We start from the raw sequence: 15514 nt of genomic DNA, 5'->3' as shown, positions 1-15514 counted from the left end.
TGAAACCGGCCGTCTTTCTAACGTACCGACCGATCGACAACAAAAACGCAGTGTTGGATGGCGGTGCAGTAGCCGCAGTTGCGGTTTGTCTTATTTTTTCCTTTGTTTTCGTGCTGCTGTGCTTGCGTGGTGCTGAAAGCTCAAGGTTTCTTTGGCGTTCAACAGATGGGGCTCTGCTGCAAAAGGCGGGACTTTTAAATTTTTATTGAAGTCACTCGCACTGCTTGTAACTGGTTTGCATGGTTAATTAAACCATGTTTTGACTTTAATTGTATCATTATTTTGTGACATAAAGGCAAGATTTAATGTTGTTTCGATTATCAATTGCACTTACTATCTCACCGAAATAAAATGCGCAGTTACGTAAAAAAACGCTTTTTTTTTTTTTCAAAGACCAAGGTGGGGGAATTCGTTACGTGAGTAGATACAGTACTTAATTTTCCAAGATATTCATGCCATACCTTTTATACACAAAGATTGCGGCTTTTTATATGTGAGAGCATATCTTACTTGCTTCAGCAGCATTTTACTTGGCATGATTTTCGCCATATTCGTGCATCTTCGTTTTGTCGTGTTGGCGTAAATGTTGGTCGCTTCCCTGCCTTGCAGCAGGGTAAAGTGAATGCCTCAAAGCCGACCACCACGGCCTCTGTGACGCCGCAGCAGATGCAGATGCGGCAGTTGCAGATTCAGCAGCAGCTGCTGCAACAACAGCAGCAACAGCGGAAGGTTACACTCCAAACACAGCAGAAGGTGGCTAGTCTCTCCCAGGTATGCTGCTGCGCTGTCTCCTCTCTTTCACGCTTGACCCGCAGGGCGCGGGTTCGAATCCCGGCTGCGGCGGCTGCATTTCCGATGGAGGCGGAAATGTTGTAGGCCCGTGTGCTCAGATTTGGGTGCACGTTAAAGAACCTCAGGTGGTCTAAATTTCCGAAGCCCTCCACTACGGCGTCTCTCATAATCATATAGTGGTTTTGGGACGTTAAACCCCACACATCAATCAATCAATCTCTTTCACGCTTTTGATTTTCACCTCGTGCGTTCCATTGTTCTTAGGCATTTGAAAAAATTTTGTTTGTTTCTTGATTTATTTTGATGAAACTTACTGGGAGTTCGTGTATACTTCATGCTAATTTCAAATGCGCACTCATTTTTCTAGTGTAATGTGTGGTTTTTAATATATGCAATTTTTCATGTGCCTTTGGAAAGCAACTATTTTTCTATATACTGAAAAAGTTACAGAGTAAATTATCATTTCACGACATTCTGGAATCGAAACTGTGTGCAGTGCAACAAGAAATGGATGTTCTAAATTCATTTGAACAATGTTTATGCTATGTTGGACATTTTTGACTGAGTCAATTTCAAGGTGGGATTTCACTCATGTTCAACATACCATAACTTTTCATATAATTCGTTTTATAACATCTATTTCTTGTTTTTCTGCACACAGTTCTGATTCCATAATACAGTCGCCGACCGATTTTTCGGACCTGGCGGGGACCGAAAAAAAGTACGAAAAATCGAACAGTCCGAAAAATTCGTTTTCGCCAAAAATCTGAAGTTTATTGCATCAGGCAGGTTTTAAAAAGTCCTTGATGCTGCCTTGCCTCAAACTACGCTTGGAGGCAATTTGGTTTGCCCGTATTTGCGCCAAGGTGACATCGTCGCCGTAAACGCTCGACAAAATTGTCACCGCGTTGGCGATCTCCGCCGCCGACGGCTGCGGGCGGTCGTCGTTGTCATCCGAGCCGCTCTCCGGCTCCGGGACAACCTGGCGAAGAATTTCGTCGTCAGTGGCCTCCGCGCACGCTTCTTCACACCACCTGGCTCCCGCGATGGCACAGATGGCGGAGCCATGGCACCGAGAACACAAAATTCGATGCCGCAGATAGCCGCTGCGAAGCACACAACGTCTCGACGCTACGCGACACAACACGTGCAGAATGGCGACTGAAAAAAGCTGCAACGACAATAAAAGAATCCTTCTTTCGCCTCCTCCCCGTGCGATGTGATGACGATAGTGCTGACCGAAGACGAAAAAACGGCATCCATCACCGCGTCTTTTAAAAAGCAAACACGGCCTCCGAAACTTAAAATATGACGTGCGCAGTCCAATCTCGGAGGCAGGAAAGGCATCTAAAGACCAAGCTTAGTCAAGCCGATGGAAAATCCAACATGGCGGCGTTCACGATGGCTTGGAACGTGGCACAAAACGAAAGATTTAGTCCGAAAAATCGAACTTTCAGGGGCAAATTCGCCCGAAAAATCGGTCGAAACAATGCATTAGCTCTATGGGATCCCTGACGGTGCATTTATGAAGTCCGGAATATCCAACAAGTCCGAATTTTTGGAGTCCGGAAAATCGGTCGGCGACTGTATTGTCATATGCTGATAAACTTTGTAATTCTCTCAGTTCCAAAAAATGTTGTGAGAGGCACTTGATATTTCATGTATTCTACACATTCTACTAGACAAACAATTGCATATATGAAATCCACGTGTAAATATTCATAAATTCACTAAGCTTCATGAAAATCAATTGAGGAATAAAAATTTTTCAAGTGCCATGTCCCCAACATGTTTTGAAGTGCCGTGTCCACTTCGTGATCAGAGTGTATATCAACAAAAAGCCAGGCTTGATGCCTTAATTAAGTTGCGTGCAAGAGTTTATCAGTCGGCTGCCACCTCATGTGAAGATCACCTGCCATGGGGTGACTTCTGGCAAAAAAGAGTGTTCCACAATTGTCTCATAAGCTAAGAGTGTTGCAGGCTTAGCCCTCCCAAGCTCACATAAATGCCCGGAAAAAGGAAAGTATGAGAGATTACTCTCTGTCAAGCTTATGATAGAGCACTGGATGCGTAGATTAAATGTTGCGGCTTCAGATCCCACTGATGGGAAGGGTGATTTTTCATGTGCTTTAATACCTTTCAGTCTAAATGAGAATCATAGCATTGCATATAAGAAGCCACAAATAATGTCTCATTGGCTTAATTTCATTATTTGTATATAATAATGTTAGAGTTGCACAAGCTAAGTGTGGAATGTCACGTGTTGCCCCGGCTTGTCTGCTCCGGCTTGTCTGCCCAGGCTCAGATGCCGGCAGGCAAAGCTCCAACTGTGGCCACTCAGTTGGGCACAGTGCAGATAGTCCAGCAGGGTTCGGCACAAGGGGCCAAAACCACAACCCTGCCATCAGCCACAGCCATTACCGTACAGCAGATCATCAAGCAGGTGCTGCCTGTAAACCAAAACTTTCTGGTGAGCGTTTCATTTTTATTCTCTCTCTAACTGCTTGACTGAACGTCATTTTAACAGTGCGCTTTGTGTCACTACCAACTTCAAAGCTTTTGTCAAATGTTGCAGTCAACCAGTGGTGCACACTGAAACCTCATTATAACAAAGTTGCGTCTTACATGAAAGTAAGTTCAGTATATCCGAAAATTTGTTTCAAAGGTATACAGTCGACTGTCAATAATTCGAACTCGGAAGGGACCTGTATTATCAAAAAATTTCGAATTATCAGAAGTTCTCAGATAGATGACTCTGGGTGAAGTGACACCTCACATTGTGATTAGGCATTGATTTTATCATGTTTAAAAATTTTTTAAGTGTTTTTAAACCTGAACTGCACACAATGAAGAAAAAGCAGAGGTGTAAGGTCTGCAAGTTCAGTAGCCATTTACTGCTGATCAGACCTTTTAAAGAAATCGTTAATTGCCAACTGCTTCCATGCTATAGGTATGTGCCTTTGGCACATAGCTCTATATACCAGTTGAGAAGCATCACGGTTTACCATGCATGTGCTTTGTTTCAAACATTTGTTTACTAGCAAAGCCTTTTTCCTTGAAGGCCCCAGGTGCTTATTTTTTATTTTTCGACTGTTAGGATTATATAAGCTTGCAAATTTTTAACAGTAGTGGGAAATTAGCATGTATTTTCTGATAAGGAACTGCAAAAGGTATGAATTAGCCAAATTATGTAGTTTGAATTAAGAGGCTTTTAATTACACTGAAAGAATAGAGAGCCAACAAAAAAATTGAATTTTGTTTGAATTAACTGAAAGTTTGAATTATTGAGAGTCTACTGTATTCGTAACACTATATCTAGTGCAAGACTATTTTTCATTTGCTTCATTATAACCGCTATTTTATTACATCTGCGTTTGTCATATCGAAGTGTGAGTGTAGTATACACCGATCGGGTCATTTCAGGCTACGTGGAAGTTGAGGGGAAGATAAAAAGTTTGAAGTGTTAAATTATTGAATGATGACCGCCAACGAGTGCCTACTTCAAAAGGCAACCAGAACACTTTAAAAAATTCTCGTGCATACGGTCTTTTTTTTTTATGCTCAGTTATATTTCTCGAGGTGCAGTGATTATTTTTCACACACGTGTAAGCATGAGCGTGGAAATTATGAGTGTGCATTGCAGGTTTCACATGGGTCTTTTCTTGCTCACAAACTCCCCATTTATGAGTGTTGCATGCAGCGAGTTTGTTCAATCCAAAGTGCAATGAAAACTTTCTTCTGGAAATCACTAATCGTGTGTTAACGGGGGATAATACGGGATTGAGTCCCACTCATTCTGATTTCTTGCATAACACTAAAACACTTCGTGAAACACCTGGGTTTCACAAAACTTGCTTTAGAAAACCTCCAAGCTCAACTCTGTTGGTGTTTAGGGAACCTTTAGTCTCGGCTGTATTGTTGTTTGTATTTAGTGACCTTGCTGCTTCCATTCAGAAACTGCTCCATTTTCAAAGCCTGCGTACTTGCTTGCACACTATGACTGGCATAATGTGTTGTGCCAATTCCTCTGTAACTTAGTTTGAGGTTCGAGTGTCGTCTGATCCTCCGTTATTGCACCCTTCTGTCACGACAACAGATGTCAAGTGCGATGCAGGCAGCGGCAGGTAGCTCCAGCGGCGCGACCACAGTGAGTCCGGCAACTCAGGTGCAGCTGCATGCCATGCTGCACAAGCCGGCCGTGAGCACGGTAGCCCTTGCTGCACCGACGGCGGTCTCTTCGGGGGCCACTGCAGCTACCCTGGTGCCCACCCGCATCATGGCGCTGCAGCAGCCACCCGGGCAGCCCGCCACAGTGGCCCTCAAGCAGGGCCTGCAGGTTGGTACTGTATTGCAGGAAGGGGGCAGTGCCATAAATGCGATATTTAGTGGCTTACAAACACTGCTCACTACTTAAGTTGAGGATGATGCAGCAAGCAATGGAGAGGAAAATGATATGTGTAACCTTAAGGGAGAAGAAGAAAGCAGAGGGTGTCAGGGAAAAAATGGGTGTGAAGGACACCATAGTCGAAATGAAGAAGAAATGGTCATTGCTAGGGCACATAGCGCGAAGGCAGGATAACCGCTGGTCATTAAGGATCACAGACTGGATTCCAAGTGAAGGCAAGCGGGTGAGGGGAAGACAGAAAGTTAGGCGGGCAAACGAGATCAGAAAGTTTGCGGGTGTAAAATGGCAGCAGAAAGCATAGGATCGAGTTGACTGGGGGAAAATGGGAGAGGCCTTGGTCCAGCAGTGGTAGTAGTCAGGCAGGTGATGATGTACGAACACTGCTGGCCTACATGTGCGATATAAAGATGTGGAACGCTTTAAAAGACAAAAGTATTTCAGCAAATTATACAGTTAAACCTGCTTATAATGAATTCCTCAATATAATGAAGTTTTTCTATTCTCCGTCATCGCTCCATATAAGCACATGTAGTATATGCGACCTCTATATAACAAAGTAACTGTGGGAGACAACCTTGATATAACGAATTTTCGGCACGAAGGATCTAGGAATCTTGCTCCGCATTTTGGCATTTCGCTACGAGCATGCATCTTTCACAGCTGCCCCGCCGCCGCGGCTCGCGTGAGGCGGGCCTGCACCCCTCGAGCAGGCATTGCGCCCGTTCTCGCCGCCGCGGTCGCATGCGCGGGTAAGCCCCCTCCCACCCCTATTAAAAGAAAAATTCCTTTTGCACGCTAGCAGTGCCACACTTTTAGTTAGCGTCACTTATGTGGGGCTGCGCTCCATATGGAGGGCGCTTTACCTAATAGTTTTCCGCGATATACGTGTCTGTCTCTGTGTCTTTCGCATTTCTAGTCTCACTGGGCGCGCATGGTGTGTCCCCCGATGACGTTCAGCTTTGCTTTTTCTTTAGTGCGATAGCAATTATGTACATGGACAGCCTCGGCTGTTTCCTTTTTTCTGCCGCCGCCGCCCTAATTTACAGTATATGTATATGTACCTATATATATGAAAACACAAGAAAAAAAAAAAAAGCCGCCCTCGTTCGGCGCCTAGCTCGTCACTATGCGCAGACGCGTGCTTATCTCCCACGCGTACTTTGCCCCGCGAATGGGGGGGGGGGGGGTGTAGATGTTTGTGCGTGCGCGCTTATCCTTCGCCTTCAGTGCGGAGAACCGCGCGCCTTCGACTTTGGCCGGAGTGATTGCGTTTGCAGGGCGCACAAAGATCACTTCGCTCTTTTTACACAGTCCCTTCGCGTTGAAACCATACTGATACTCACCGAGATAGCAAGCGCCGCAGCAATCGGGACCGTGCTTAAAATGCAAGTTCATTATTGCTACTAGAGCGATCCCCCCCCCCCCCCCCCCCACCCTGCCCGCGTTTTTTCATGCTCGTTTAAGACAGGTAGTTTACTTTCTGTTTGAGAATTCGATGGCAGTTCTAACACGCGGAAGATGTTATGCACTTTCCAGTCGATAGGGACGGGCCAACTCATTTGGTCTCTAATTCAGCAGCGCTCGTGCGCTTTTACTCACTCGTGAAAGTTACGATACGCGGAGGTGTGTTATCAATTTGGACTTGTTACGGAACATGGCGGCGACAGCAAAAACCCGCCGAGGGTGCCCATATAATCGCTATTGCAATAATAGCGCAGTTTTTTACTCTAAAATAAGTGTTTTCGGTTAGCTCTGCCTTCAGTCCCCCGTTTGTTTAATTTGCACGTTTATTTTCTGAATTTTCGTACCGAACCAGCATATAACGAAATTCTCTTTATAACAAATTTTTCCGAGAATTTATCAATTTCGTTATATCCAGGTTTAACTGTACAAATATCACATACTTTGGATTCAAGTTTAATTCTAGGAGATAATCTAGTCATTCCTCCTTAGTATACTAAAAAGCCGTTGCGTGATAGACTCATGTTAAGTGCTATTGACTTATATGAGAACGGCATGCTCCGCAGTTACTGCGGTCGCTGTTGGAATTCACCACATGTGTGCGCAATTGAAATGAAAAGCCGCATGTTTGAAGGCAAAAAAAAAAAGTGTCGGTGTCATGAGGTGCACGTGACGTACTTTCTTTGCCTGTGCCATACTTCCCTGCCTAGCTTCCAGTTTTTTAGTTGGGACGAGAGAAGAGAGAAAGCATCTACAGCATGTGACAAATCTTTGTAGCTCCACGTGTACTCGACAGACTGACAATTTTTACGATGGTTGATTCGTGAGGCAATAAACTCCTTTAGTGGAGCCATTGAATGGCTACTTGAAAAGTGTTGCAGGGCCGCTTCAAAGAGTAAAGCCCAATAGTGTACTTGGGCCCGAATCACGTTGTCTTCTTATTTGTTGGAGCAGGCTTCGCTTGTGAGGCCCCCGCTGTGTTACGATTCATATTTTTGCAAATTGGGGAAGCACCGACCTTGCGTCCCTAAGGCAGTCTATGCGCCTACTCAGTTGTCTTGTGGCATATGCAGTTGTGTTGTGACATTATGCACCGTGTGTGTGGTATGTTGCGTGAACCTCAAGCAACAACAGTTGACGTGTGCACTCAAATTTTTCTGTTTTGTGTGCTGGGAAAGTAAAGTGACATCTACATAATGCTTGTACAGTGATGCTGGAATGTTTGCCTCACCTTTTGGATGAAAAACCTTGAATCTTGGTTCAAACTTTAATTTTTTATCTGTCTACTTTTGTTACGTTTGTTTATTCTCATTTTGTTTGAAAGTTATTATTGAGTGGGTTCAGTGCATGTGGCTACCACGAATCTTCCTCTCGCCAAAGTTTTGCACATCCCACATCGAATTTCTTTTCTGTTTTGTCGTAGTCTTTATGGAGAATACTCCCAGAGCTGAATGTGTGTGCCCTTGTTGTAGCTGTGCCTGCGGTTAAGTTTCTATTATTTCCCTCGTTATGATTTTTAGCATTGCTTGTTCTGCTTTCTTTTTTTCTTTTTTCCCCTTCCCTTTCCTTCTGTCTACCCTCTTCCGCATGGTTGCCTGCCGTATTCATCTCACTGAACCCGATGCATCATCAATGTGCACAGCCCTCAACATCCGACCAACAACCCGCCAAAAGAGGCGGAGCACCGTCCTCTCAGTCCGCTCCAGACTCCGGGCGCCTATGATTGTTGTCTCTTTCCTCGAGACATGTCCTCCCCTCCTACTACAAACATCCTCGTTTCCTACCCCTTGCCACCGTTCGTTGCCAGGTGATCGCAGCCTCGGCAGGCACGGCGCAAACCTCAACCTACACCGTCGAAGGCTCCGCAGCCACTCCCCTCGTCGCAAGCATCGTAGCCGATGCGGCTGCCCTCAAGCCCGTGGAAGGCGGCGCCCTGCCCAAAGCCATCGCAGTGGCCGTCACAACAGCAGCCGCAGCGGCGGACAATTCCGGGGTGCCCCCGAACGTGACGGCGCCATCTTCGTCGGAGACCATCACCCGGGCCGTCAGTGTCGACGTGAGTGCGGCCACCGTGCAGGCGGTTCAGGCAGCCATTGAGGCGGCTCGTCAACAGGGCTCACTGCCGTACACCATGCGCCTGAGGAACAACCCGCCCAAGCCCGCGTAGTGGACTCCTCTTCTTGTGCACTTCCTCGTGTAGGCGCCTGTTCCGGCCAACGTGTCCTTCTCACTCGCTCGATGTGTGTGTGTCTGTGTGCGCATGCGCTCGTCGTGATAGTGAATAAGCAGGAACAGAACCGTGTACACCACGTGTTTGTTTCAGTTGTGTGTGTGACTAGTGCTGGAAGGAGGTGAACGTTCTTTTTTTTCTGTTCTGCCGGCCAAGTCACCGTTATAAAAGAAAAAAAAGAGAAAAAAAAATGTGGACTGCTTTTTAAAATTGTTTTGTCTCTTGAAGGCGACCCTTTGCCTTAGGTGTTCGTGCATTTCTTCTGCGCTTTTTTCCTGACCCTAGTGGCTGGAGACAAATGTTTAGGATACATATTTAGGAGTTTCATTCCACTAAATGAAAATGGCGTACAGGGGACTATTTTTAACAAAGCAAAACAAATTGTAAATTCAATGAAAGTTTCGCGGTCCGGGCACATGGAGTGCAACACTGTATCGAGAGTTTTGAGCGATGAAATTCTGTGCCTTTACACTCGCATATTGTTGTTCTTTCTCTAAATTTTGTTTCTCTCTTTCTCTTTAAATTTCTTTCTCATTCTCTCTCTGTTTTGGTTGTTTTTGCAAGTGTTTGGGCACAGTCAACTCTGCATCTCCTTGTGTGCGAGGCTCTCAGGGCTGCTCGCTGTACAGCTGACACTCACCTTGTATATAAAGCCTCATTTCAAACACCCTGGTAATCGTGTACGTGTCTCACTCACAAGTGTCACCTCGTTGTACAGAGTGCACCAGTGCAGAAGAACGAGTTCACATGACACCACTTCGTCTTGCCTGATCTTTGTAATTCATGTGAGAAAAAAGAAAATGAAATAAACGCAACTGCTTTTGTTAGCTTCAGTTTTTATTTCCACAATGCCCAACGATACAGTGCCAACTTAAATTTGTGTTGTCTGCGAAAGCATTCATGTGGAGGCAAGTATCTCTGTTGACTATGTCTGCAGGGCTGCTACAAATTGTGTAGGTACTGAGGGTTTCTGAAGTGGGTGGATCTCACTGTGAGTAGGGAATTCAGACAAGTTGGAAAAAAAAAAGAAGATTGAATGTGGAAAGTAATTGATCACATTGTACGCAGAACTGGTACACAAAGGATGGTAGTACAGGCTAGAAAACGTAGGATGAGTGCAGTGTCTCTCCAACACCAACTGGCCTGATACAATTTTGTCCTGTGGTTGGCAGCAGTAAGACAAACAAAATTCTGTAGATGAAAAAAAAAAGACAATAGTAAAGGCAAGTGTTGTTTGTATGAAAACTGCTAGATTGAGAGATAAGCATCATGCCACTACCAGTGCACTAAATCAAATATTTTTCCGTAGAGAGTTATTTTGGCGAGTTAATTGCATGGTTTCAGACTATGAATCTCTCTTGTGTGGTAAAGGCTGATTCTACTGAATAAAAATTTGATATTAGAAGGCTCAGTTTTTTTTTTTTGTCATGGTGGTTGCATTTTTGGTTGAGGCATAAATGTTCAGGGTGTATTAAGATCTTATGTGCACGTCAAAGAACGCCAGGTGGTCGAAATTTCTGGAGCCCTACGCTACAGCGTCTCGGATAAGGAGGTCGTGATTTTGGGACAATAAACCCCATCAGTTTTATTATGTCCAAGTTGTCTTACTGTGATATGACTTGCAGGTTCACTGTAAGCAAAACAGCACCGTCTCTGTGCTGTTCCCTATAATTAAAAGAAAACTCCGCCACCCGCTCCTTCGGATTGCTCTGGGCACTGTCGGTCAACTGATAGGGCTAATGAGGAACTGCTCGTCTAAATTAGGGCTGAAAAGTGTGGCAGCGAGTGTTCACTGTAGTCGATTGAGATACTCCACGTCGCTAAGCCATGCCTTTGTTACTTGTTGCCGGAATAAACGTTTTTCCAAACCTCGAGCCGCTCCCTGGAGCTTCTATATGGTATAGTTCTGGTCTGGTTTGTGGTCCGTGACATGGGACCGGTTACTCTTCGAGCCGCTGCTACAATGCGTCGGCCAGCATGGCAGAAACTAGCCGTTCTGTGTACGAACGCAATCAGTGAGCGGAGTTTCTTAGAAATAGGCCGCAAACGACCATGCGCCTGATCTCGCTGCTGGCTTTCGTGAAGGTGGTAAGGTGAGGAGAGCGTCTGATCCGCTCGGTGGCGGGAACGATTGAGCGAGTTAGTGTGCGGTGCGCGTGGCGTAGTGCGAGCCATCTGCCGGGAGCGCGCACCTGTTGTTTTGCTCGGCGCTGGAAGCTTCGACGGCGACGTGCGGGCCTACATTGGCTGAGGTCCAAACTGAGTCACGAGCGAAAGGTACGGTTGGCCTCGTTCTTGTAAACGTTCTCCGCAAGTTCGATTTTCGCCTGATCACCTAGTAACTCGGCGGCGAAGTTCAGAGCGAGTGCAGGTGCGACGATTCTCCGCATTGTGTCGCGTGGTGTGACGTCATGACTGTTACACTGGGGCTCCGGCAGCTCAAGGTCATCACGATGCGGTGAATGAACTAGGGAGACTGCGTAGTAGAGTCCTGGTGGAGCTTTCGTTCTAAATGAGGAAGCGGAACTTGTCGCGTCAGCACTTGAGACCAGCCTCTTGTAGATGTTAGCCTTACCGACATGGGGACAAGACCCGTAGCCAGGGATTTTTTAGATGCGAAGCAGCTCTTTGACTAACTTGTGTAACGCTGTCCCTCCGTGCACCCACACTGCGCATGCTTGTTGCTCGTGCTGCCCAAAAATACACCCGCAAAACTGCCGATTCCCCCCCCCCCCCACTCTCCAATCGCAAGGCCCCGACGCAGGCAGCGTCTGCTAGGAAAAAAAGGGCAGTGGCTTAGCTCAGCTATGCCAGTATATACGTAGCGTTAGCAAAGGTTCAGCTGATTATTCTTAGCTGCGCCATTACGGCTGCCCAGACTACGACGTCACTCCTCTGGAAAGCGCATACCGGTGGCGGCGGCGAGTCGCGGGAGGTGCCGGCTCCGGTTCGTGACACCACAGATCGTTTGCGCATCGCATAGCAGCGCCCGCGGTGGCGCCAATATGTCTGTCAAGGCCATGACGTCACTCCTCTGGGAAGCTTTCCTGATTGTCGAGAATTAGCTTGATTACCATGCTTACAGCTGTTCCAATGACACACACACGGTATACGTATTATGTGGCACATGTATATTTATTTTGCCGGGCAACTACTTCGGGATCCGATGGGTTACGCTTCTCCGCTCTACTGCACCGTTGAGCAGCATTTGCACTCTCCTTCTCCATGGCTATACCACAGCGGCAAACGCAAGTCAGAGGCGCTATCAAGCTGCTCCAGCTCAGTGTCAGATGGCGACTGCACAGGGAAGGCGCGCGCGTCGGCGTCCATATGTCTACCAAGGCTATGACGGCACTCCTCTGGAAAGCGCACACCGGCGGCGGCGAGTCGCGTGCGGCCGAGTGCGAGGGAGGTGCCGGCTCCGGTGCGTGACACCACTGATCGTCTGCGCAGCGTATCGAACTGCGCGCACACCGGCGGAGAGCCGCGCGCGGCGGCGGCGGCGTATCATTGCGCATGCGCAGACCAGTGCCACGCGAAATTGGCTCAACGAGGCCAGTGTAGCTAACGCTACAAAAACCGACTGCTCGCGCTGCACAACCGTTGACTGGCCACTCCGTATCTGTAGGTACTAGATAGCGCTTTCGGAATTCAGTCGAGGGCGTCTTTATTTGGCTTTCGCTTGATGAGCGCTAGCGTCAACGTCGCCGCCAGTGTAAGTGTTAGCGCCCGCTGCTTCGCATTTACACAGTTTCCTTTAGTGGGAGTTTTTGGGGGGGAGGTGGGGGGGGCGGCACCTTTAGAAAGCCTGGAAAAACATATATTTTTATCATTTTTCCTCTGCGGAACACCCCTCCCTCCAAGCTTGGGGAGGGGGTAAGGGGCGTAATGCCTCTCCCCTTGGCTACGGGTCTGACCAACACCGACTAAAATTTCAAGGCCGAAGTGCTGCCGTAGTGACGTCAGAGGGTGGGAGCACAGTTATCTTACTGAGCATGCTCAGTAAAATTTTTTTCCCACATCTTTTATTCGGCCCAATCTAGCTGCAGCAGCTGCGACAGCGGGAGCGTTGGTTGTCCTAAAACGCGAATGAAACACTGGCTTGCCGCCGCATTCGCTGCGTAACTGGGCCCCCACCTCTGACGTCACTGTGGCAGCCCTTCGGCCTTGAAATTTAGTCGGTATTGGTCTGACGGGGACAGTGTTGGCTCTTGCAGTGGAACTCGCTGCCTGGAAACGTAACCGCGCAGTTCAAAGTTCTCACTTGTACAGTAGTAGAACCGACGTAAAAATTTCCCATAAAACTCTCACCGGAGAGCCCTTACAGATTAAATTTGCAATGGTGCCTGGTGAGGAGCTCTGGAACATCTTTTGGAGTGGTGATAAGATAGACTTGCGTTGTGACTCGATTATTTCGCTGTTTTCTGCCTCTCTCCCGCCCCCATATGTATCGTAGGTGTCAGTGCTCCAGTTAAAAGAGTGCTAACAGGTATTATGAGTATTTTCGGCTTGTTGCTCTAAATAAAAAAAGCGCCGCCATATCCACGAATGAATGATGAGTGGGCGAAGCTCCGGAGGTAAACCATGAATCCTCCGTACATTTTGCCCACCCGATTTTATTACAACGCTCCCCCTAGCGTACGTCGCCGCACTAAATCGAACGATTGCATTCCACCAATGACACACACCATATGTGACATCATTCCTATTTTATAACATCTCGCATCTTTCATCATCAACTACAAGTACCGCCATCTAGTTTATAACATCTTGCATATTTTTATCATCAGCTACAAGTACCGCTATCTAGTGAACACTACAAGAACTAAACGAGAGGGAGCTACATACAGGGGACGCACAGCCTACGGCTTAAGGAGCCTCGCCGCTAAAAAACTTGTAGAGAACCCTTAAAGAAGGTGTTGTGGTGTCTGGTAATGCATATAATTTATTTTTAATACTGCTACCCCCCCCCCCCAAAACACACACGCCCGCGTGCGCACACACACATGCACGCACACACACCCACACACTCGGTTTCGATATCGAAGGGGCTGGTTCTCGGTGACGTGTCATTGCAGTGTGACCTTACAGGGAGATGGAAAGCCGCGACAGTAGACGTGTCATTGGCTTATGGGGTTGGCAAACAACGATGGATGAATCGTCCAGTGACCCCTTAGTGTATGCTGCGTTTTAGATTGCATACAGGACGCAGGGTCCGTAGCCTCAGTGGAACTGTGTCCACTCGTTCGGATAATATCTATTGGGGTGAGACTGGCTTTTAGGTGCTCCGCGACGAAAAGTTTGAAATCAGAGAATTATTCGTACTTGTTTTCTAACTTCCGCGTTTGGAGATCGTTAATCCTTAACTGTAGCCCCGCCGCGGTGGTCTAGTGGCTAAGGTACTCGGCTGATGACCCGCAGGGCGCGGGTTCGAATCCCGGCTGCGGCGGCTGTATTTCCGGTGGAGGCGGAAATGTTGTAGGCCCGTGTGCTCAGATTTGGGTGCACGTTAAAGAACCCCAGGTGGTCTAAATTTCCGGAGCCCTCCACTACGGCGTCTCTCATAATCATATAGTGGTTTTGGGACGTTAAACCCCACATATCAATCAATCAATCCTTAACTGTATACCACGTGGACGAAATTTTTTTTTCTTTTGCGATTTCTGAAAATCGCGTCAGTAGTCTTTGAAGAAATGTGGCGTACGTACGCATATCTTCAGAAGAAAAGGCTTTCTCTGCCGATGTCACAGCACTAGATAAAACTGGCCCTGCAGATTGCTATCATGCCAGCAGCTGCTACGATTGGCCAACACGTTAAGCCGATAAGTTACTCTCAGTTCTCGGCGAATGGTATTTGAAAGTGCAGTGAGACGAAGACGTGAATGTCAACAAGAGAATTTAATGATCCAACAACAACAACAGCAAAAAAAATCGACTCAAGAAGTACGCTGAGGACTGAGGTATCAAGCCGGATATGACAGGACGAATATGTCGCGTGAGAAGTTATTGTCGCACATGATGCCGGCTGTGTGAATATAACACTGCACGTCTCTTGACAGTCGCAATACGAGAACAGCTTGCGCCGTCTGTATTAAAAAGGCTTGCTGTTTTTCTCGTTCATCTTCATTTGTGCGTCAGATGGCACCTTTGGTTATTTCTTTGATGTCTCGCTGGCCCGAGCATATTTGCCAAAAGCCGGCGACAGGAAATTGCAGGGTGCTTCAGTGACTTCTACGTTTCGCGAGACAGGAGGAAACGGCGTTTTTTTATGCGTTCAGACTTCTAAAATGTATCAAAGCGCGAAAAAAAAAAATGTTCGAAACTCATGCGTTATGAATTGAACAGCGATTCGTTTCCTACCCTATTCGAGAGTTCAATTTTGAAGAATATTTTTTGCATTTGCTCGAATATAACAACGTGCTAGCTGGAGTCCTTGTTGAAGTAAGCATAGGCAAACGGGCTGCTTGGTTATGCCGCAAGGGATTCGTGACTGGATTCGGAGACGCACCATTTGCGGAGCGAACGCATCAAATTAGCTCCGTAGCTCGATAAATAGACGCTCCCCCCCCCCTTTTTTTTTCGGCTATTTATAAAGCACCCTATACTGACAACGGCTGTTTTTCTTT

The 15514-nt window shown here is 46.9% G+C and overlaps 1 protein-coding gene across 6 annotated transcripts in view; it reads left to right on the top strand.

Moving 5' to 3' along the window:
- dom (domino helicase) overlaps positions 1 to 9120 on the top strand; it is a 182152-nt gene extending 173032 nt beyond the window's left edge. For 4 of the 6 annotated variants that reach the window (XM_075889020.1, XM_075889019.1, XM_075889017.1 and 1 more), the window contains exons 39-42: positions 610 to 771; positions 3092 to 3262; positions 4889 to 5128; positions 8466 to 9120. In XM_075889020.1, coding sequence (XP_075745135.1) covers positions 610 to 771; positions 3092 to 3262; positions 4889 to 5128; positions 8466 to 8825 — 933 coding nt within the window. In that variant the 3' untranslated portion in view covers positions 8826 to 9120. Of the gene's footprint in view, positions 1 to 609; positions 772 to 3091; positions 3263 to 4888; positions 5129 to 8300 lie in introns of all 6 variants that reach the window. The other 2 variants (XM_075889018.1, XM_037432189.2) reach the window with 2 other exon arrangements.
- Positions 9121 to 15514: the final 6394 nt, after the last annotated feature.

This window comes from Rhipicephalus microplus, chromosome 3 (genome assembly GCF_043290135.1).
Source record: "Rhipicephalus microplus isolate Deutch F79 chromosome 3, USDA_Rmic, whole genome shotgun sequence".
NCBI lineage: Eukaryota > Metazoa > Arthropoda > Arachnida > Ixodida > Ixodidae > Rhipicephalus > Rhipicephalus microplus.
Note: the sequence above shows the minus strand (reverse complement) of the source record. Positions and strands in the feature narration are given on the sequence as shown.